At 38.6% G+C, this 25199-nt stretch overlaps 1 protein-coding gene across 1 annotated transcript in view; it reads left to right on the top strand.

The window, feature by feature from the left end:
- The window catches only part of CALCR (calcitonin receptor), a 139163-nt gene that overhangs the window by 60487 nt on the left and 53477 nt on the right, over positions 1 to 25199 (top strand). Inside the window, exon 2 of the mRNA XM_071560020.1 lies at positions 17391 to 17475. Coding sequence (XP_071416121.1) covers positions 17428 to 17475 — 48 coding nt within the window. The 5' untranslated portion in view covers positions 17391 to 17427. The remainder of the gene's footprint in view (positions 1 to 17390; positions 17476 to 25199) is intronic.

The raw sequence follows: 25199 nt of genomic DNA, 5'->3' as shown, positions 1-25199 counted from the left end.
AAACCTGCGCATTTACCTCTGTGTAAGGATGACATCAGCTGTCTCACAGTAGGAAAACCTTTGGAATGCAATTGAGATTCAAACTAACCATACCTTCCAGTCTCATTTGCTTGCTCTTGAGAAGGAATTTGTTGCAATGCTGCACACCAGTAGTTTTTTTCTCTCATCTTGGTCAAGACACTGCCTGTGGACCACTGAAATTCTGGAGCCAAGTCTCCAAGTTCCACATTTCACTCTTTTAAAAGGAAAGGTTTTGCATGTGTGTGTTCTGCTTGTGCCTGAGCAACAACATACCAGGGCTACCAGCATTACAAAAGGTAGAGGTGTAGGATTTCAAAGATAGCACTAAAAATTAAAGCAAATTAAAATAAAATTTACAAAAACAAGGGGTATAAAAATCTTACTAGTATTAGACCCTCATGTTCCTGCCAAAATTAATTGCTACCCCAGGTTTTCCTGCTGTTGAGATAGTGGAGCCTGCTGCTATCATTGACTTTCATTATTAATTTGCATTTCATTGCTGTTACACATTTCTAGGCTATTCCAATTGCAAAGATTTCACTTGCTATGAAACCAGTACACCGAATTCCTGTGCCAGTTACACCTCTGTCTGCTGTGCATTATAGCTATAAGGGATGGATAATGTAAAGTCTTCACTATTTTATGAGTTAGATGAATTTCCAGGCATTTGGCATGAAAAGGATTTAGGATAGCATACATACCATAGCTATGATACAGTAACCAAGATGAACTACCAGAGTTTACATTTTTATTCTGGAAAAAACCTTGGGTTTGCCGTTTCCTTTTCTTGGCTGGGAAAATCCTCAAGTATATAATGAATGGATTACAACACGCTTAACATTTCAAGAGGAATGCAGAAATTAGGCTGTGAAATAGCAGTCTGCATGTGGAATTTCAGAGTTTGCAATTAAACCCCAAGGAAGATTTTTGGTGACTGCTTGTCATACTTGCAGCAATTGTAGATTCATAGAGTGGTTTCATTTGGAAGGGACCTTAGGGATCATCCAGTTTTAACCCCTGTGCTAAGAGCAAGGACACCTTGCAGTAGACATGGTTGCTCAAAGCCCCATCCAACCTGGCCTTGAACACAACTTCTGTATGCACAGAATGTAAACTGGATCCTTTCAGGTTAGCCCCAAATCTCTTTTCACAGTCTTTTCCTGTACGTTTACCAGTCTTGGGAAACAAAAATAAGATTTTGCATAGTGTTAGATGATTAAATCAAATGAGACCAGGAGATTCACTACTTCTAAATGTATGCTGGATATAAAACAGATTTTGCAAGAATTCCTTACATTCCATTAAATATAGCAAGGCTATTTGTAACAGAGGTCCAGTTAATTAAAAACTAATTATTCAACAATAATTTCAACATGCTTAGGTCTTAGTTTTAGGTTTACTGTCAAAATTCACAATTCTGTATCCCATTCTCTATTTTTGAACAGGTGTCTTTGTAAATGTTCAGAAAATACCACCTTTCCTGTCATCATTCCTTCCTCAGTCAAAACTCCTAGCTAGCACTATGCCCCAATATTACTCCTATCCTGAAGTAGCCTATTGCTTTCCTTGTGTAGAGAGAACTGTGCAAACTGTAAGGCTTATGGAATATGAAGGTGCCACATGGTTTACATTCTCAGTTCCGAAATGGCAAATTCCTCCCATCTTTCATTCTAGCTCAGATAATGAAAAGATACTGTTCTTGGTTTTATATGAAAAATCTCTTAAAACCTCTCCACAGATACAAAAGTCTGCAATTCGGGTCTTAGGCTGAGAAAGTATTACCTTGCTTCAGTCCCATGCACACTTAGAAACGGGATTACACTTGTCTTGACATTAATTTCTAAATCTGTAGATGCCAAAGACACCGTAGACCTTGACTGTTTCCCCTCATTCTGACATGGGAATTAAATGTTTGAGTGGTAATTTATGGCAGTGCTAGTCAAGGACATTTGCTGTGCTTGAGAAAGCATAAAGTTATCCCACATAGGTCTGTCCTGAGTACAGAAAATGATATGCACAGCTAGGCTCTAGTCCTCTCTTCACACCTTTTGTTTCTAACTTCTAACTGCCTAAGGATGATAGGATATACAGATTTTACATGACCCATACAGACAACAAGAAAGGTGGGAAAACAATACAAAAAAAATGCATTGAGAAGGATGTTTGCAGATCTTACCATGACTTCGGTTCTTACAGTTTAGTCTCCTTGGTGGTGCCTGTTTGTGATACCAGTATGGCACACTACTGGAGTAGCCTATTTTAAAAACTTATATTAAAATACTATGCATGGCTTGATCCGTGAGGAAAGAGGGAATGGTATATTGTTTGCTATGAAATACCTGTCACCGTAGTGAAGAAGGCGTTCTCCTGTCAGCATTTGTAACTTCAAAGACCATACTGTGTACTTTAGTCCTACGTATTTTCTGCAAGAGTGCAAATATTATATAAATGCACAAGCTGCCTAACATTTTTATGCAGCCCAAAATCAAATGTTTATCTCTGGAAGTCCCAAAATACTGTTATAATGATGTGAATTTCAGTTATTCATTTCCTTAAATTATTTTAGTGATTATAATCTCTAGGCAGGCTGCTGTACATAACCAGGATGTATCTCTCTGTCTGACTTAGATCAGCCTGATGTATATCTCTGTCTTTGCCAGGTGGTTTTTCAAAAGTACAGTTGTTGTTAGGATTACTTCAAGAATGAAAATAATCCTTTAGTTCTTTTTTCAATGAAATACAAAAATTTTGTATAGTTTAATTAAAAAATAAGCCTGAAGGCAGAAATTACAGTGTGCACATATGAATTTAGAAAGCAGTTATATAAGTTCAGGTGAATTTACTTTAACTACCAGTACCGATAGAGTGTGTTTGACATTATTATCTGATGGAACTTTATCAGGAGAGAATTGCATTAATTTTCACACTACCTCCTTCCCATTTTAGAACTTTTTTTCAATCTCAAGGCTGGTAGGGGAAGTTTTTCCATTATTTTTTACTAACTTATCTTTAAGTAAGGTGCAATGTCCTGTTTAAGTCAAAGATATTAAAGTGAAAAAGGGTCCCTAATTTGTATCCAGGAAAGCAAAAAGAAACACTTTATCTTCTGTGCTGGCATTAAAAATCATAACTGTTCTTTCTGGTATTACAGTGTCACAATCCACAGGCTTTTTCATTGTGTCTCTTCACAATAAAAAAGTTTATTTCCATGTCTGACAGCAAACTTTGGTGAGCTCCCAGTACATCCATTTGGCTTCCAAAGCAAAATTTCAAGAAGTATCCTAATATAAGTATTCAGATAGACTCAGAACCTGCATCCCCAGAGTCATCTTATTCCATGATCTAGGCCAACTGAGTAAACTGTGGAATTTAAAACCACTTTTGGCTTTGGAGCCTCTGTTGGGCTTTGTTGGAACTTCAGCTTGTGGAAGGAGTTTGACAGGGTAAGCAAACTTCTGTCATAGTGCGGTGGTAACAAGTCTGTATGGAAGTTTTGTTAAATTTTATAACACTTGTAATTAAACAAGGCAGTGAGCTTGTTTCCAAGTCCTTTTTGATTTTGATTTGAGCAAGGCATGATTGTTTGTGTGAACAGTGTTACGTGCTCCAGCTCAGAATTGCAGTTATCAGTGAGGATGTTTGAGTTAGAAATCCGTGATGAGTGAAGAGGTTTGTCTTTTTGTCAGCTTTGCTCTCTGCGGGAGCCTGCCCTTCTCTTTGCAGCAACATTCTTTTTCTCTGTCTGCTCCAAACTTATTTTCATTGAAATCAATACAAAATGTTGTTTGAACAGCACTGAAGTAAGACCAAAGTTAAATCAGGAGAAATATTTCTTACAGCTTCAAAATTGTTAGTAATTAAACTGTTGTTACATTGCATTTACATTTATGGGCCAGATGTTTATTTTTATTTAGTCAGCAGTAGATAATATTACTAATGACTGAGACTTGTAATTAAGCCTTGAAGCAGTACTAAAAAATTCATCTACTTGAAAATATTTTTAGTTAAAAATCATTTTAATTGTGTGCATTGATTCATATGGAAATAAATGTAACAACAATTTATCGCAGAAAGTTTTCCTTATTTCAGATATTATATATGTTTCTCAGTCTTTATTCCACCTTCATAAACTGTGCATGTGTTACAAATGCTGCTGTCCAATGCTCACAGTCCTGAACTGAGATCAGCTTGAAGAACCTGATGATAAAAATGAACTTGCCAAACAGTCTTACCCAAAAGTATTACTTCTACAATTAAAATGTCATATGAGATATTTATTTAACTATAAACTTCTGCTTGAGCCAGTGATCTCTACCCTGGCACAAGAAGTCCCAGTGAGACCCTATTGTACCCAGTGCTGACTGCATCAATTCTTTTGCAAGGGTGAAGTCCTATGCAAACAGAAAGATAGAGATTTGCTGCCTGAAAAATCAAAGTCCTAGTCTTCCGAAAAACTGAGTCTTACCAAATAACCATTTTTTCCATGGAACAGTCACTGCAGCTGTAGGAAAAGGGAATCAGTGTTAAATAAAGATGGATCACGGCGAGTTTTGCTAAGAAGGGGCTCTGTATTCCTGATAATCCAGCACTTAGCGCAGCTTTGAAATCATCACTTCATTGTCTTTCCTTTGAAAATAAAAGCTGAAATGCAAATGCAGTGTAGTGAGAGTTAAAATTACGGCACTAAATATACATCATCAATTTTTACCACATCCAAACAGAAGTTTCATCAAAAATTTCCAAGGTTTCTTAACAGGCAAACCAGGTTTTAGGCTCTTGTGGGTATCTGCTGGTAATTCCTTAACTGTCTCACTAGACCAGAGCAGTTTGATGGCTTTCTGATCAATAGCTATAGAGAGAAGTTAAAATAAGATGCATCTTGTAGAAAGATACAATAAACAGACCCTTTAAGTAACTTTAAGCCATTAGTTTAAGTGTAAATCTTCCTCTGTTCTTCAGAGAAAATTGTGTCATTGTTCTGTTCCAAAAGAGATGTGAAAAAGTTCTAATCTTCCAAGCAGCATCTTTATTTTCATCTAAGCTTTGCTTCATGTCTCCTGTTTTAGTCAGCACCATTTGATTGCATAGAAGGAATATTTTCTAGTCTTTCAGGTAGGAGGCACTAGTCAAGGTTTGTACATATGGTATTTGTAGCTTAAGTGATAGCCTATATGATATAAAATGAAAAAGGCAATGCAAAACCAGTTAATTTTTTAGTGAACTCAAATAGCTAGTTTTGTTATGGTACAAGATTAAGGATTAATACTTTCCTCACAACTCGGGCAACGAAATATGGTTGCATACACTCAGAGTTCAGAGCTTTGGTACTGTGCCAATGTACTCAGGTCTTTCACTAGGAGCTCCTTTGAATGGGCAGAACCACTGATTGCAGTACCTTGCTTTCTGTGCCAAGACTAAACATATAGGATTTCTTTCATATGCTCAGAGTGCCTTTAGTTAAATGCCCTGCAGAACAGTACTGAAGCTCTAGCACCCTGGTACTCAGACAAGTGACCACTGCCCTTCATGGGCAAAGAATTTAAGCAAGGAAGTGTCCCATCCAGTAACAGGAGAGAGCAGAACGCAACATACACATCCACTGACATCAGGTAAGAGACATCAGATTTCATCAGAAGCCACAGCACCTTATGCCGAACTGTTTGGGGTGTAGATGTCCTTCTGCTGCTGATTTGCTGCTCTGCCTCCAGAAGTTCTATGGATGTATAGATCAAAAGGGATAGCACTCATAATGTGGACTAGGGGTCAGTCACTTCAGAAAGGATACAAAATACACAAGATAGAACAGTCCTGTGTACTATGCCTGCATCTCCTGAAATATGAGCATTATAAACCAGATTAATGCTGTATATTCCTTTTTAACATAGGAACATTGGCAGTGTCAGGATACCAATCTGTGTTGAATCTTTTTGGCTGAGTCACCAGATTAAGGAGTTGGTTCAGTACCAGAAGCCCTGGTAGTGGCTGGAAGCTTATGTCAAGAGCTCCAAGCACCCGTCTTTCTGTCATCATCTTCCATGACAAACATCTGAATTTACCGGTGAAAGTCAGTGTGTTGCCTTTAATCAAACCCTTTCTGGTTATGTGAAAGCAGCTCTTGGGTTCTCCTTTATGTTTGAAATCTTCTCCTGAACTTTGCAGTTTGTAGTCTAGAATGCACTGTCAGTCAGTGTAGAGTACAGAAGAGGAAGTGTCTCCACAGATGTATCATTCCACTCACCCTATCAGTTGTTTGTAAAGGGGTAAAAGCACCTGATGGACAGAGTAAAGAAGATGGAGCCAGGGCTTTCTCAGTGGTATCTAAATGAGAAAGTGAGCATGACGTGAAACACAGAAAAATTCTGTCTTTTACCTCAATTTGAGGATATTTTTATTTGATGTTGTGCTTACAGATCATGTTCTAGATGAAGTGAGCTATGCTTTTTATCTGATTTAAAAGTCCAATGGGAACATACCCTGCAGTTCTCCAGAGGGCTCAAATTTCATCCCTCATTTCTACCAAAGGAAGTATTGAAAATTTTCATTGCATTTAATAGAACTAATCCCAATCTGTATCAAAACATGGAGCAGATGTGGTTCACTCATGTCTGAAGAAATATTGCCTGAAGACAGATTGTAAGTTTTAACCACCACAGTGTCCTATTTAAATGCAATTATGTATTTTATTAATAATTTGATTCTTTGACAGTTGCATGTTCTGTACATAGCCATTGACTTGAAAATCCAGTTAACCATGATAGTCACATCGTTATGTAGCTACTAGCAAAGAATAATGAGAAAAGTTTCATCTTCTCATTCCTACTTCTTCAACTGCTTCAGCAAGGAGGCAAAATACATCATTGATCAACAAAGGATATGTTAAAATCCTGATTGTGTAAGACTGTGTATCTCTTGAGCACCTTCTTTGGTTCCACAGAACCTGTCAGAATAGAATTTTGAGCTGGATGAAGAACTGACTGAAAGGCTTCTCTGGTGTATGACAGTAACGGAACACCTTTTCATCTGCCATGCAGAGACCCTTTTTGATACACAACCAAGAGCTTTATAGTACACAGTAATTCTGGGTTGCAGAACATGCACTAGGCCCCATCAGATCATAAGTTCAGCTGCTGGATACCAAAGTCTCATTTCAGCAAAGAAGTTAAATAGCATTTAAAAATGGTTATTAACACTAGGATTACACTTAGATTCTGTGCCTAACAGGGACTGATTGTAGTGCATGTCAAAGACACATCAGGTCTCTATTGAAATGTGCTCAAAGCACAGAGTATGAGTGTAAACTTTCCCTTTTGGTATTGCAAAAATGTCCTTCAGACATTTTCAGCAGTATTTCTACTCTGTTTTGTGGTCAAGGAGGGAGTGCAGCTTGGAGGGAAAGTAACTTTGCTCAGGTAAAAGCCAGTAAAACAAAGGGAGATTGTTTCCTGCAGATGAGGCATGAGCACAAGTGAGAACAATTTCTTACTACCTGGAAGCTATATTGGTGGAAAACAATCTCAAATATCTTCAGCAGAGATCTTCTAGTACTTGATGAGACTTCTGTTTTGCTGTGGCATGAAATAAATAAGAGGGCTCTATCAAATCTTTTCAATGTGATGGCCTTCTTTTCAACGTAATGACCTTCTCTTCCTGCTGTCCTGAATGAAACTTAAATATGCCGTAGGTACTTGATTTTTGTAGTTGGCATAGCCAAGTTTGAAAGTAGGTCATGAGGGACGAGGATCACAGCAGACAATTTGTCCTTTTCCTTGTAACTTTTACCAAATACCTACCCCCTAAAATCTGTGCTATTACAATAAAATACATTAATGGTAGAAGTGTATTGCCTTTTATGCTGTCTTTACTGTCAAAGGTAATGTTTGTAGTTCATTTCATGCACAGGTTATTTTTTAACACATACGTTCTGCTTTTCCTGGCAGAATTCATGAAAGCTAAGGCAGCTTTGTGCTACTAATGATCAAAGACCAAGTTAACGATGTAGATATAGGTGTCAAAACTTTTGAGTCAACACCCGGATTCTGCTGAGTAAAGTGATAACAAGAAAAGAGCAGGATTCAAGATCTGTCCATTAGCTAGAGTGACATTGGAGTGTTGTACCAAAAGCTGATTTTACTGGACATAAATGAGTTGACACATAAAGAGAACAGTATAGTACAATATTATGTGAGTTGGGAAATTAGTTCATTAATTGATTTTATACCATTATTGTAACTCAAATGTCAAATATGCAAGGTAATTTAGTAGATTTATTCAATATAGATGAATGATTGGGCAAGAGTTTACTTAAAAATTCAAGGAGCATCATAGGAGCAGCATGATTTTTCACATGATCTCCCACTGTTTTCGGCATGGTTACAGGAGATCAATGATTGTCATAATTAAAACACTTCAAAGCAGCAAAAGCCGTAAATTTGCACATTGTCATTGAAGACACCCTATGTTTTGATGACATTAGAGTAAAAGTGGAGTTTCAGGCATTCAGAACTGCAACAAACCATGAAAAGTGAAAGTGTTTTATACCGGTTGCAGTAACTTAAAAAATGCGTAAAGGTTTTCAGCAACATGTACCATTCCCATATCCAGCAGGTCTTCTGCCTATTTAAAAGGGATCCCTCTTAAAGTGGTTCTTCCGGAACTTACTTTCCAAAGTAGGGTTTGGGCAGTTTTTTGTTTGTTTTTGGTTGAGTTAGTTTTGTTTTCTGTTTCTTTTTTAACTGTTTTCAAAGGGATTGTGGAATTCCTGATGGATTTCAACTGGACTTGAATTGCCAACTCCATTTATTAAGAGGCAAAGTAAAGCTGAATGATTTTGGCATAGTGTGATCCCTATCAGAAATGTATAACCAGAGGTCCATAAAGCTAGCCTAATTTCTACAGACATAGTACAGCCAACTAGATAAGATGTAAAATTTTTAGATGAATTCCATGTGTGTTTTACCAAATCAATATGGAAAGCAATTAGCACAATATTCACTGAAAGAAAACTAAATTAATGTTGTACTAGATTTTCCATTGTCCTGTGCTGTGGAACTCTGTGCTATCATTATAGGACTGCATTATGACTATATTTAAAGAAGGTGGAAATAGTATCTTCTGGAAAAAAATGCAGGTGGAAAAGGAAGTAAAGGGTAGCATGAAGATTAGGACGTACAACCATGGAAAATTGAGTTCTTGTACTTGTGTCTTTGCTATGATCTATACTCTTAAAAAAGAACAGTAAAGATCATACCCGAAATAGCAGCTTATTTGGCAAGAGGCATTCTACAAAAAGGTTGCTTTTGTAGAACTTTCCATTCCTTCCATCCCAAATGAGACTATCCATTCACTTTAAGATACATGCTACAGAGCTACACAAATATGCAACTTTATTTTTCAATGCAAATCCTGCTCTTGAGCTTATTTGTTTTGCAGTGGTGTCTTCCTTTATTAAAGCATTGCTTTTTCATTTCCTTGTGGCTATGTGACACACCTGCTCAAATAGGATCAGTTAATGAGGCTGCAAAAGTGGCATTGTTTTGCACATACAAATAACAACTGAATTAATTAAAAAACCTTCAATAACTAAAATATGAAGGAAATTTATATATTAATAAAAAAATACTCAGATGCTGTTTATGGTCCACAAGTTAAATACATGGCTTTTACATTGCATTTTTGTTCGTGTATGTACAATGTGTGAGCTACATGATATACACAAAACTATACCTCAAGAAACTAGAGTTAGACCCCTCACTACTTTGGTGAAAATGGCTAAGTACAGTGTAGAAGATTCAAAATGCAGACAAAATTAGAAAAATGTTGATTGTTCGAGAAAAAAAATATTCTTTAGGTGCTTTTATATTTGATAGTGTCTGAAAAACATACCTCATATAAAGGTCAAGAGCTCCATCAGGATGAATAGTTGGCAAGCTTTAGGCAAAAGCTCCAAGTTGCTTGTAAGCCAATAAAAGCCTGAACTCTTTCCATCACTAGAAGGCCAAAATCAACACCAGAAGGGCAAAAAGCCTGAAGACATGATCTCTACAGATCTCCTAAGAGCTAGGCTGTGTTAAATTCCTTACATCCTGAAATTTTATATAGCTCTGCAAAAGCCTAGACACACACACATAAGCACACACACACATTTGGATTCAGTGAGACAGTCAGAATGTCAAGCAAGGTCAGCCCTAGCTGCTGATGAGAAGACTTCTGACTTCTTTCCAAAGCCATTAGAAGTCTTTTCTGAATTCAGTGCTTATCCAAATATGCTTCTGTCTCCTATCTATGAAGTACTTTCCATATGAAGGCCCATTGTCAGGCAGTGTAATTTATGGAAGAGACCATGTATTGTTTTTCCACATGAACCTTTAGATCATGGATGGATATTTGAAGTTACTAACCTCACATAGAGGCTAAAGTTTCAGGTCTTTTAATTCATTGCCAGGGAAATAAATACTAAAGTTGTCAACCTGTGGTGCAACAGGAAAAATCTTGCTCAGAATTATAGACTACTTCCAAGATTTTATTTTGAAAATTCTTACAAATAGGCTGCTGTATTGTAGGCATTTATTTTCTTGTTTAACTTTATCATTTGTGGTCCATATTATGTTTTGTCTCTGCAGCTAGTTTGGGTAGGAGGATTTGGGGTAACCCTAAGCCTTGCTGTTACATAAGCATCCAAGTTCTAGCTCTATAGGCTAAACTGAGGAACAGCCTCCTGGCACCTGGATGGGTCTAGTAGGTGCTCAGAGAGGAAAATTGACTCTATATTTTTAGCTGACTCAGTACTTGGAGGCTTGTCCTCAGTGACTTCAGCTGTCATTTTGGGGTTGGGTTATGAATTCTTTGGGTAATGGAGCCAGAAATTCATTTCAGCAGCCCCAGCAAATACAACTCTGCTAAAGGCAGGTTTTAGCTCATGTATATCAAGATTTTACCAAAAGCAAACCTTGGCAGAAGGAAGCTTTCAGAGTTAGTTTTGGCATCTTTAAAAAATACAGTATGTTATAAGTGGTCATAATTGGGCTTTGACTGACTGGCTTGAGAATTGCAATGGCCCCAGAGACTTTCAGTCCTAACAGTAGAGCATGTGAAAACCAGACCACGCAATACTTTACCCACAGCCTATTTCAGTGGCCCTGGCTAACAAGATGCTTTGGAGCAGGCCCTGGTCCCCACCAGTGCCCTGTGCAGCACAGAATCAGGCTACATATTTTCTGTCTGACTAGAATATCACGTAGAAAACAACTTATCAAAAGAGAACAAAATCAGATAAATGAACTTTCAAAAATCACAGTAATATGAAATGGGACAGTGACATTACCAAGGGACCAATAAAGAAATCAGTGTAGCGTTTAATGGGCTCTGAAGAGCCAACATTATTGACAATGTTATCATTCCCAAGCTTTGCCATTTTCCTTTTCAAAGAATGTGCATTAGCTTACCAGTGCTATGTTGGTGCTCCACTCAACTTGTGTAGTGGAAGAAGGAGAAATCAGGGCTCACAGAAGGGCAGTTCTGCTGCTTTGTGTCTAGATCACAGCTTCTGTTGAAGGCAGTGAGAACCTTGACACTTTGGAGGATCCTGCCCTGAGCTTACCTGCAACATAGTCAGCAGCAAAAGCAAAGTGTTAGTCTGTAATCTGTGAGGGTCAGCCTGAAATTCTCATTGTTGTCCTCAGATTGCAGGATAGGAAGAGATCTTCAATAAATGCAGCTGAATACAAGCAGAGCTTCACTAACTCCTCAAGAACTTACTCATGATAGCTCATCTTAGCAGAAAGATGCAAAAGCCTACAGATCCAAAGTTTGTACTCTGCTCTTCCTGAGTGGCAAGGCTATGGTGAAAGGGCTTGTTTTGCCTTTGTGCTGGGTTCTTCTTGCTTCACCATTTTTGGTTTGGGTTTGTTTTTTTTTGAAACATTACATCCACTTCTGATCTGCAGAAAAGAAAGCTTTCTTCCATGGACCTGAATACTTGGGTTCCAGTAAAACTTCTGTGATAAGTAGTTGGCTATTCATAACCACGTGTATTTAAGATCTGTTCAAGGTATTGCTTAGATTCTGAATCCCACAAGGCCTTATGATAATTCTTCTGCTTATTAATATTTATGAGCAGCAGAATAGGTAACCAGAGCTTCTGTTTGGATGGCTGACAGCTGATGTCCCTGGAAGGTCAATGCTAATGTTAGTAGCAAGTAATAACTGATCTGAGGCACAGTCCCATGTTTCAGCCACCATCTAATTGAGCCGTCTCCTGGTCTTGGTTTCTTGCAAATAGGTTGTGTCTCATCTGGACTCGGTTTTCCCTCTGGGACACTTGGATGAACCCTCGACTCCAGACTGCAAGCCTAAAAGGATGATTGGGACCAAGAACCAAGGCTTTTTATAAAATTTTCTAGGAGTAAATGAGTGAGTTACACCAGTAATGGCTTGTCTCACTGTTTAGGTGATTCCCATTCCCTCATCTGTATTCCTTGCTAATCTACTCTGATTTAAAGATGAATAGAAGAACCATGAAGAAAGCACTAACCTTCTCTCTGCAGGTCTTGGCAAAGACCCATTTTACCCTTTATTTTAACCTAAGTATGTGTGTGTCCACTATGAACCTCACCTGCCTTTTTTCATGTATATTAGTCTGGAAGTTTTCCACAGATTTTTTAGTGGCTAATAGCTACCTCTTGGTAAAATGTCAGTTCATAGTAATTTACTATATGTACATTGCCCTGTTGAACTTCTGAAATGAGTATTTAGTGCCATAGTGAGAAATGTGTAGGTTTTGCCCTAATTGAAACTGAAAACTTAGACTGTTACATTCAATCTAACCTTTCATAATAATGGTGCCATAATTCCTGTCATGGACAACACAGTATCCAAGCACTACAGCTGTGATGTTCAATTAATCTGTATTATCTGATCCAGATAATCTTATTTTTACTGCCTTGCCCATCTTTCCTTATATCTGCATCCATCATTACATTATTGTATCTTTTTTAATCTTTAGATCAGTTGTAAAAAGAGTTTAAAATGCGGTGACAGCTTTGGGTCACTTTTCTATTTATTGTAGTGTAGGTGGGATACAGAAATGTCAGCATTGCAGTAGATACAATAATTTAAGAGCATAGGTAAAGCAAGATTTACTAGCAGGTAAATAATTCTCTCAAGAGTACCAACTAGTGTATCTCTAAAAGTTAGCCAAGACCTCAGGCACACAGAAACTTCTTCAGAGACTGTCACAAGCGGCTTTGCATGTCCTAAAACTTGACTCCTTCTATTATGGCATTTAAAATACTCTATTATATACAACCCCTTCAAGATCAGCTGACCTACTCTAACTGCAAATCAAAATCAAGATTTCTATTCATTATTAGCAGAGCTGCTATAAAATTAGAACCAGACTCAAAAGAAATGCAGTATTTCCACACAGGCTTAGTTTTGTTGGGGCAAAATTGAAACCTACATGCAGCTGTAGCATGGGCAATTCTGCTGCCAAGTGGGAACAAAATGTTTTAAGTGTATGTCATGTGCATTTTTCTTTAAATAATTTACTCACAGGATTTTTCACACTTTTTATGATTTATATGAAAACATTGACATAATAATAAAGTATAATATTTTTCTTGGGGTTTTGCCTACCCCATAAAATATTCACTTGCTTCAAATAATTTATAGGAATGTGTGGTTAGAGAAAAGAAAACAACAGAAAACAGTGGGAGTTTGCCTGGAGAAGGATTGAATGGAAAACTGAGAGGGAGTTGGCCACAAAAAAATATTATATAACTATTTTTCTCTCCTGTATGTGCTGCAGCTGAAAGAAAAAATTTAACGGAAATCTTAATGTATGGAATCAAGGAAGTAATGATCAAAACAATAATTGATCCAACAGGGAAGAATGTCGTGTGTGAGCTTACATTCATCCAGCTCTATGAAGATTCTTACAATGTGATACAGAAACAGTTTGGTAATTGGAAAAAAAAACAACTTTACATTCAACTTTTATCCTGCAGTTTTTGTTCCTTCTCCCTAACTCCTCATGTGTGCTTCCAAAGTCCATCCAGATTTGTCTTGTCATCATATTCTTGTACCATTGAATTCAAGTAGTTGTTAAAGTATTTTTAAATACATAGACATTCATGTACTGTCCATAAAACCTAGTCTGTATTTACACTACAGTTGGGATGCTGGTCCAGTGAAATTTGTAAAGCAACCATGGATATGACTTTTGCCTTAACTCAGAGTTTTGACTGAAGTTGTGTAGTATTGTTTCAGTTTCTTTAGCAATGTTTATTTAGTTCTGCTCTTCACAAATCTCATTGCACATTATACCAATGTTATTAATCTTAGCCACAAAGATTATTTTGCAGGTGATGAGGACTGTGAAAATCTTTTCTCTGGGATATATATATGTGTGTATGTGTGTGTGTATATATATACACGTGTGTGTGTGTGTGTATACATGCACACACACACATATGTGTATTTATATACATATATACATACATACATATACACACACATATATGTGTGTGTATATATGTATCTGTGTGTATATATATATATGTGTGTGTATATATATATTTATATATATACACACATACATATATAGGGGTAGAGTGAGAGACTCATTCCAAATATATCTGCTTTAATTTTGCAGGCTATGCAAAAGGCTTTAGTCTGACATAAATGTACTAAACATCTTTGAAATGTTTGTTTTACAGTAGTGTAGTATTCATCCCAAGCTTCTGGCTGTGTTTAAGCTGCAGTGTCTCCAAGATTAGATAATTGCATATTTTCTCTTTGTACAAGCACTGCTGCACAGTCCTCCAAAAACTGCAAGCACTTTTGAAAAGACCTTTCACAGCTGGGCCTAAAAGGCTAACATTATACTGTGCTTCTATGTGACATGTTAAACCATAGATTCACAGTGTAGCAAAATGGCAAGGAAGTGGTCTGCTTTTAGGAATGTTCGGTAATGAACTCGGCTTTCCTGCAGTGTGGTTGCTTTCATCTGTCAAATGGTGGACCAGTGGCCAAAGCTGCTTCATTTAGTCCCATTTTTCAAGCACTCTCAGAATAGCAGGAATGCTCTGCTATAGACTTTACTCCTCTGCTTTGTTACACAGCTTTCTGCTTCTTTGTTCTATGGCTTGAAAATATTTGACTTTAACATGGTAACATTTGCTGGCATTTAGTAAGTTTTTTTAAAATATTTTATCTTGTTATCCATTACTGAAAGCAGAACTGGCATATTCCAAAGTGTTCCTTCAGAAATGCATGGTTTGTATTTAACATTAGTATTTCAAATCTGATTGTGAAAACTGAAAAAAAAAAATAAAGCCTTCAGCATCAGGTATGAGCAAAATGATATGACAACCATATGCTGGGCTACATCAAAAGCAGTGTGGTGAGTAGACCAAGGGAGGTGGTTCTGCCCTTCTACTGCGCTCTGGTGAGACCCCACCTGGAGTGCTGCATCCAGCTCTGGGGCTCGTAGCATAAGAAGGACATGAACCTGTTGGTGTGGGTCCAGACGAATGATTGGAGGATCAGATTATCAGAGGGCTGGAATTGTCTCCTATGGGGACAGGCTGAGAGAGTTGGAGGTGTTCAGCCTGGAGAAGAGAAAGCTCCAGGCAGATCTTATTGTGGCCTTTCAGTACTTAACAGGGGCTTACAAGAAAGATGGGGACAAACTGTTTTACCAGGGTCTGTAGTCACAGGACAAAGAATAATGGTTTTAAGCTGAAAGAGGATAGATTTAGATTGAACATTAGGAAGAATTTGAAGACTGTTCCAGGCTAATGGCTGGAGAAAGTACTAGAGAAATAGGAGGGGCTGACTCTACTGCCTTCTCATGTGTGGCAGCATTTCCTCTGCCTGATGGGGCTATAACTACAATGCTGATCTGCACAGGACCTTGGACAGTAGAAGTGTGATACACAGCTCACACACTGGCACACCAGAATGGTTCTGGCAAGATTCAAACAGAAATAAGGCTACTTCTTATTAGAGGCAAATCCTCTGAACCCTCTTTTCCATCACTATGGGTTATGTAATCTCAGTGGCACATGACTGCAACAATCCTGTTGGATCACGTGCTACATTGAAGTGGAAGTTCCACACCTTTGTTGCATTTTGAGATTTCAGACTTCTGCTTTAGGTGAGGGTAATATTTCCTTTCCTCTAGGAAAACAGGTGATCTTCCAAACCACTTAAAGATGAGAAAAGTTGTTACAGTGCTGCTGCTGAGAAAAATGTTACACAAATGATTGTGTTCACTACATGTAAAGTAACTTGCGCATCCAAGTTGATGTACCTTTTTTTCCATTAAATTCATGGGTTTCAGGTGTGTACGGTCCTCATAGGATTGTTTACCCAGGTAGAAAACACACCTTACTCCTAGTTTTTAAGCTGTCTGAGAAATGAAGGTGTGTGAGTGCCCACTCTGTTACTGCAACTGAAGGTGATCTCAGCCACATACTGTGTGTTGCTCAGCCTGTGCACCACTAGTGATCTGTGGGACATCAGAAGGCATGATGTGTTTTGTCAAAACCTGTGACTTAAAATAATGTGTTAATTCCAAAAGCTTTGCTTGCTTGAACTCCTACAACTGTGAAGCAATATTTTTACCTGAAAGACCAGGTGGGTGTTGATTCCAGAAAATGATAGGAAAGCACAAAAGCTGCCAGTCCAGTTCCCTTCAAGCCTGTGGAGTCGTGTCCATGCTCTGCTTCTCCAGTACTTTGTGCTGAAGCAGTCATTCTCGATGGCCTGAGGGTTGCCCTGCTGTGTGTCTATATGGAGACCAGTCAAGCTGGCTGCATTAGGGAGCATGTAATCACATGGTGTTGTTCCCAGTTTCTCTCTCTTTTCTTGCCCCACTTGCTTGTTCTCCTAGCTAGAGGTTAATCAACCTCTGGCTTTCTCTAGCTCCGTAAAATATAGCTTTTATGCTGCCATTTCGCCTACCAGCAAACCAGACCTTTCTGGGATTTGTAGGTCATGTTGAACGTATCCACATTCTTCAGAGGTCTGCAGCCATATGTGTAGGTTAGGAGCAGCTGAATCAGGACAACCAAGGTAGCCTCATCTGGCAAAGATGCAGAGCTTAATGCAGATTTGCTGCTGGTGACACAGTAACATGGATCTGTGCCTCACACTATTTGTGCTTACCGTGAGATCCAGAGATGAAATTAAAAGCGTACTGACCTCCAGTTAGATCAAACACAAGCACATGTAAAGCTGGGGGTGCACATGCACATAAGCACACAAAGAGTCCACTGTAAGTCTAAAAAAATGCTCCTACACAAAGACAAGGAATTCATCATAACAGCTAGAGTCCAATACTGCTTTTGTTGTTTATTTCTCAAAAGGGTCAGCTACAACGTGTCTCTCCAGGAAGACTCCACAATGAGAAAAACAACCCAGAATTGCTTCTTACTGATCATTCTTCTAATTGTAAGTATGAGAAAACAGGACTGCTCATAACATCTGCCAAGTGTAAACTTGTGGTGATGTTCAGAAAAATGAGTACTGAGTTGTATGCTGCGTAGGTGAAGGAATGAGTCATCCTAGTGGTAAATTTCAAAATAAACTTAATAAAATTTCTAAATAAGTTATCTCATAGAATTTTGAATTTGAAATCATTGTCTTTTGGTGAGACAGAGATGCAGGTCTGAAGAAGGCTATGCATATGACTTTTTATTTCTGTGTTTTACAGGCTACAGTATCTCAGTGACAGGGGAACTTAAGTGTTTGAAAGCTTCTTTAACGTTGTTGTGTGTGACAAACTGACTTAAGTAATTATGGACCTTCACTGTTTATAGTTACTGTGCTATTAGGAAAACAACTGAAAAGCAAATAATAGTATAAAGTTTAATTATTTAGTTCAAATGCTATTTTCAACTGTTTAATATCAGTGTTACAGTTATTTCTCTGTATGCAACATGGCTGAGTAACTGTGGTTCTAATATGTAGTAAATTCATTTCTGCCCAACTAAGTACCTTTCATGTAAGCTGAATGCTTTTGCTGATCTCTACCTATGAAACCTCAAATTATTAGTGATTATCATACAATTGTAGACATTACAGGTAGTCAGAAATGAAAATACTGCCCAGATCCTCAGTTACAGAACAGTCAGAGTATGTCTTAATGATGCTGCGGTGAACATGCAACTACCTACCTTGATGTGGTATGACTAACTTGAGTGCTGGATGCCACCTTATTCTCCAACTAACCTTATCTCCCTGTGCCTGAAGAAAGCTCTTACTGTTCTTGTGTTTTGCTGTTTAGCTCCTCATGGCCTTCCACTTTTTAGCTTCTCTTCTAACATCTGAATGTGAAATATTCCTGTACGCCTCTTCATGAACTCCCATGTTGTAGAAACAGGGCTGGGAGACATGTTGGAGAACATCAGCAACTGCTGTCCCTGGTTTGTTTATTGGGTTGTGTACCTCACAGAATCACAGAATATGCTGACTTGGAAGGGACCCACAAGGATCATCGAGTCCAACTCCTGGCCCTGGACGGGACTATTCCCAGGACTGACACCATATGCCTGAGAGTATCATCCAAACATTTCTTGAAATCTGGCTGGATTGGTTGTTGGGATCATTTCCCTGGGGAGCCTCTTCCAGCACCCAGCCACGCTCTGGGTGAAGAACCACTTTTTAATAGCCAACCTAGTTCAGGATTAAGACCCTCCAACAAAGAAGAGCTGGAGAGCAAGAGAAGGAGTGGAGGAGAATTAATACATTTCTCCTAACTTGATCTCAAAAGAATGTGCCTAGAATTTGTTGACTATTTGAGGAACTATCTCTGTGCTTGACACAGGTCTGCTACCTTGAGGTATATGGGAATATTCTGGTATTTGTAACCGTTTGTGGTTGTTCTACATATCCCGCAAGGCTGCACGTGCCAATTCAGTGTCTAGGAAGTCACCTGTGGTAAGAGATGTCTGTAACAAACAGCCTGAGAGAAACCAGTTTCCTTCTGGGTTTGAATCCTAGCTGATCACCACAGCTTGACAAGCCAATGCCAAATGAAGAAACAGTTCCAGCTTATTTTTCTTTCTAGTCAAGTCACAAGACTGTAAGTATTCTGATAACTAAAATTGTCATAAGTGTTTCTGAGCATCTGAGGTGCTTTGAACTATAACATGAATTTGTAGGTCAACCCTGAAGGACCAGACAGATCCCTGCCCTGTTGTCCCCAGATTTTTTAAATCTCTCGCCTATGTAGCATGTGTGCAATGTTAGTTCTTTGCTCCTTCCTGCTGTACTACAGGGCTAGGATGTCTTTAAAAAACTCTTCAGTGAGATCTGCATCCACTTCCTTTTAAATATCATCACACCAGAGGGCTCTTAACTTCTGACCTCAATGGATAGCTTAAGCTTCATTTCCTTCATTTCCGCTCTTCCAATCTTTATGTGGCTTCTTTCTCCACTGCTGTGGGCATACTGTGATCTACTTTGATACCTCTTGGCTTAAGTTATCTTTTGGTAGGGGAGAAGTCACAGTCATAGAAGGTAGACCATGAGCACACTCTGTTTCCTTGATGACACTTACCAGAAGACTACTGTTAGATCAAATATGAAAAATATTTGGCACCAAACATTTTCCCAAAGATTTCCCCACATGTAGCTGGTGGAAAACATTCATTTTTTACATTTTATTTGTAATGTGTAATGAATAAAAGGTGTCTTTCTTTCTCTCCAGAAAGACTGTTCTCACTCTGTTGTTTCTTCTAGTCATTCCTTGATTCCAAGACCCATGAGACATGTCAGCCACTGTCTGAGATTGAGGAAGATAAAATAATTAAAGTGATTTGTGACACAGGGTTGAACTTCCATCCTTGTTCTCTACTCACCCCACAAATCATCCTCTAGTCTTTTTTCTTTAATGACTTTTATGGTTTTCTGTCATCCTCTCATCTGTGTCCTGGACCCCCAGCTGGTTACTGCAAGCTGTTGCAAAATAACACAACCTGTTGGGGTCCCTGTTTTCTCCTCTGGGTTCCAGGCTCTCTGATTGTGCCATTTGTCCTGTGGTAGGTGCCAGTTCCCCTGCAGTGATAACCACTAGTGAGTAGGGCATGCTTTTACCAGAAATCTCTTTTCTTAGAGTAGCTGTGATTGCCTAACACGCTCTCAGCGTTGGAGCAATGTCTGTCATATATAGTGTTAGTGCTTTGCAGAAGACTCCCTTGGATTCTTTTTGTATCTCTCCTTGAATGTTTATTCATAGATTCTAGTTACTTGTTGTGCACAGATACTCCCTCCCCATCATCTCCTTTAGACTTGTCACCAAGAGGTTTTGGTGATAGAAACATTTCTCTTATGTGTCTAACCTACTGCATAGAATAAATTGCACTTCTGTGTACAGGTCCATAATAACTCACTTTTGCCAAACAAAAACTGAAGCATCAGTTGTTCCAAAATCTAGTGTGGAAGTAGAAATAACTCCTTATTGTCTTCCTCTGTGATGGATTCCCTTGCTTTTGGATGCGCGATAATGTATCACCAGATAGTAATTTCATTCGAAAATTTAACTGTTCATTAATTCTTAGTTCACTTTATGTCTAATGCTCTCTAGTTTTTGGCAATTCTTGAGAGCCACAGAATGTGACTGAGATTTGTTTCTTCAAGTACCTAAGCCCCTGTGTGCTGCAGCAATTAGTTCATCTCTTCAGTGCACATTTCTCTTCACAAGAAAGATGGAGCATCAGCACAGTGTGCCCAGCAGCATCAAACTGCAGAGAATGAGGAAGAGGAAGCAGGTTTGGGTCTCTTTCCAGTGTGACCAATCAATTTTTATGGACATTGAGAGAAGAGATTTGTATTCCCTGCATTATTTTGTCAAGTAAGAACTGTCATCTAGTGCCTGCAAGTGGCAGTTTGGTCTTACTCTGGAAATGAGGATTGATAGAGTAGATTTTCTCTCATAGCCTGGTTTTGTGTCCTGAGCCATCCACAAAGTGCATAGTAAGGACTAAATGGATGCTGCAGCTGAAGGCCACACTATTTTCAATTTGATCCATTAGACCAAGATTGTATTTTAAAATAAATTCATTTTGAGTAAAAAACAAATTGTGCAAGTTCATTAAGTCCAAATCTGTCAGACTGTTACCAGGCCTTAGTCACAAAGCTATACAGAGTCTGGTACTTCTTTCCAACTCCTGAGATACTTGTGAATAATTCCCATCAGAAACATTGAAAATTAATTATATGAAAAATTAAATGCAATTTTCAGTAACTGCACAAACTGGTATTTTTTGGAATGCAGTTGTGGGTATGGTAAGTTCAAGTCTCCAGAACCAATTAGTAAAACACTTGCCATTGTGATGAGGGAGGTGTTCATGGTGCACCTGTCTGATCCTCGCAGGGTGTGGTGCAGCCGTGTGCTCCCCTGGGCTCCTGCCACCTGCCCAGGTCAGCGGCTCTCCCCACAAGTCTCTGAAAGCCATGTCTGTGCAGGTACTGTAAGAACAAGCCTTTTCCTGCTTAGGCAGCATCTCTTCCAGCATCTGGTCCAGAGCAGGTTCTGACTTCTGGAGAGCCAGAAGACCTGCAGAAGATCTGTCACAGATCTTCTTGCTTTGTCAGAGCCTTGTTTGCCATCAGGCACCACTGGGAGCCCAGGGGGTTCCCCAGGCTTGGATGATGAGATCTCCCTGGGTCTCATCTCCTGAGACCATGTCTTGAATGAGTATTTCCCTGTGTAACTATGGGTTGCTTCAAGCTGTAAAGTAAGTGCACTCACAAATTCTGAAGCTGTTTTCACACAAGGAAAACTCTGGAAAGCAAGCTACTGATATTTTAAGGTGGTAAGAATTAGTGTGAGAATTTGAGACTCGAGCTGCTCACAGTTTCCTGTAAGACGAATGCTGTATTCTGTTCTACTCACCCAGTTCCAGGAGTGATCAGGACTTTTTGACTACATTTTTTCGTATTTAAAAAATAAGGCTGTTGCTATGCAGCTGATTGCCTTAAAGAGACCTTGTGCAAGATGGTAATCTGGGCTGCAAGCAAAAATCTATGAAGTATTCTGCAGCCTTTTTTTAAGCCCGTAGTTTGCATCAGGCCTAACTGCAAGTAAAGCTTCCTAATGTGAGCCAGTCCTGCAGCAATGGCAAAGAACTATAAGATCTGTGACAAGTGCCTTGGCTTCATCTGCTGTGACTGATAATCTCATGCTTGTTTAAACAGCTGCCAAAATCTGCCATGTTAGTTGTATAGTATCTCACTGAGATAATTACCATCCTGCTCCAACATCAGTAGAGTACAGGAAAACTTTAACATTCAGTGGTTAAGTAAAACATGTCATGTTGTTGCATTTCCTCAAAGAAATTGTCTGCTGTTTTCTAGCACATTTGTGATGGATAGAAATGATTGTGTTTACTGAGTACCATATACTAATGACCTTTCTAAGGCATCACAGTTGTTTTCTTCTCTGTCCTAACACTAGCAGCTGTGAAGAGTAGTTCAAATATAATCGAACTATGAGGGAGCCCTGCAACCAGTCTAAATCATGCTGAACTCTCACTTGAAGATGTGATGTATTGGAAAATGGTGACTACACGTAGCAGTTCTAAAAGAATTGTACCGTGTGTTTGAGCTATTGAAATCAATAGCAAACAGTTAGAGCATCCAGAATTTGAACAAGATTTTGACTGAGCTCAACAAAAAAATGTTGCTAAATTACTGTGTTCAGTGGAAGGAGGGCAAAAGCAAAATAAATCAAGCGATAAATACCTTCTTTTCCTAAATGTCATGTATAGTTACAGTTAGTGTCCTACAAGCTCCTTGATGGCAGAAAAAAAATATTTAGGAATGCTTGTTCATCATGTCCTGTATTTTGTGGGGGAAAAGGCAAAGGAATTTTATTGCTTGCATTATCTGGATTCTCTCTTGCAGAAATGGGCACAGTCCTGCGGAGGTTAATAGCAGTTGTCTGTCTTACACAAACTGGGGCACTATTTATTAATTCTTAGATAGTGTAATAATGAAGCCAAATTGCTTTCTCTAAATTCCTTTATTAATTCCAGGTATAAAGTCAACTCCAGCATTTTCAACATCCTGTTTTTTCTCCTTCTAATGATAATTTGTTTTCTTATAACAGTCATTTGTCAGGTGGTGGCTTGGTGGTCGTATGTATGACGTCATTTACTTGGACTTTTAGGAGTGACATCATATGTACGGCTGCTAAACTGCTGCATGGGACATCACTTAAACAATTTTCTTCTGAAGAAATCATACCAATCATTTTCAGGCAATGAAATTCACATCAAGTTGTGAATTATTTATTTCTCTTTAATAAAGAATATTTCTAAATTAATGAGGCATTTCTTTATTGTATCAGCATCATTTATATTTCTGTCTGAAGTACATGGTGGATGGATGGGAAGACTTTTTAATGTGCAGTAATGGACTCTGAGCATTCAAAATTTATTCAATATTGTGGGTAGTTACAAAGTCAAAATTATTTAATCTTGCCTTTTTATGGTGAAAATGTGTTTTAAATCTTGATTCCTAAAGCACATAGATATAACAACTAAAACATAGTAGCAAAGTGATTCCTTATCATTAGTTCCATGAACACAGACACACAGATTCATGGGACATTCCCAACCTCTTACATTAACATGGTGCACACTAAGCTTTCCCTCCCATATAGCTATGCCCAAGCTCCCGCTACTTTTGATGTGACCCAGAGATGTCTTTCTGCTCCATTTGCCCTTTTCTGACCCTTGTAGTAAGGAATGCAGGAAGACTGAAACAAATATTAACATCTCACATCACAAACTGTTCCAAGACTTTTGTCTTACTGAACTGCAGGAATATAAGGCTGTAGCATCATCCCACTGAACTGAAGGTCAGGCTTTAGGCTCTGGGTCCTAGAGTGGTGGTGGACATGTGATTCTCTTACGCATGGTAGATAAAACAGCATTTCAAACAAGGATGTGGCTTCTCAACCTCCAGCAAGCCACCAAATTAATATTTCATTAATCAGCTGAAATGATATTCTGATTTTAAGGTAGAAGAAAATAGTGCTCAAGCTTCTGGGGCTGGCTTTTCAAATCTAGGCAAAGAGAAATGAGGAACAGCAATCAAAGGGAAGAGCACCTTTAAAGGGCATATTGCCTATGAAGAAGAATACCAGTGACATACCTATGTATGACCTCTTAATTTGATTTCACACACAAGCTATTCAATTATGTAAAAAGTGCCTGAAAAGATTTTTGGACAATTAATTTTGAAAATCTGAGCCCTTGTGCTTGGTAAAAAGAAAAGAATAAAAAAAAGAAAGAAGGATAATTTAAGTGACATCTGTAAATCTACTATTATTATTCAAATTTTTATCCAAACTTTCTTAAGTTTTACTGTTGGCCATTAAGTGATTTCCATTTATGAAGTAAATCCCATTGAGCTTTAGTGACATGATCTCATCCATATTCTTAATCACACTGAGTGGACTCCTGGCCTGAATGTAGGCAGTAGAAATTTTGCTGGCAATTTCAGTGGGGCCATCATTGCCTTGTGCAGAGGCAGTAGAATGGGCCTCCTGGTTACATGTTTGAGCACTTTTAAATAATTTTGTGCACAATCCAAGACATATAGACCATCCGCCATCACAGGTGCTCCCTGCCTCCAAGTATCAAAATATTCTGATTAACCCGTACCCAGTAAGAGCTGACTTCTTCAGGAATTGCACACAAGTTATGAAATGGACCTTTTAGAGTAAGGTCTCTTTGGTGTCTGAATTGTATCTTACCCCCTCAAATCATCACCCCACACCTGAATGTGTTCCTAAACTGGTCCAGAGTAGCACAGAAATTGTCAAGAACAGAGGCAATGCCATGGAAGTCCTGCTAGCTTCCTTTGATGATATTGTTACTCCTACTGGAATGGAGGTATTCAAAATAAGAATGGGGAAGATTAACATGGAGTATCTATTAATCACTTCAGAGAAGCACCAGAGCCTGTGATGATACATGGACATGACGGGCTAAGACTAAACTGCAAGTGTCTGAAGAACCTCAGCTGCACTCTCCTACACTGCATGCTGCTTTTAGTATATTGCTTGGCTGTTATTTAGAGGATTCACCTTCATACAGAGAAGTGTCCTGATACAGGATTGAGGCAAAACAGAACGAACTAAAACTCCGGGCTTTTATTTCGGC

Source organism: Pithys albifrons, chromosome 7, assembly GCF_047495875.1.
Source record: "Pithys albifrons albifrons isolate INPA30051 chromosome 7, PitAlb_v1, whole genome shotgun sequence".
Taxonomy (NCBI): domain Eukaryota; kingdom Metazoa; phylum Chordata; class Aves; order Passeriformes; family Thamnophilidae; genus Pithys; species Pithys albifrons.
The sequence above is the reverse complement of the archived record's forward strand: the minus strand, read 5'-3'. Positions and strand labels throughout refer to the sequence as shown.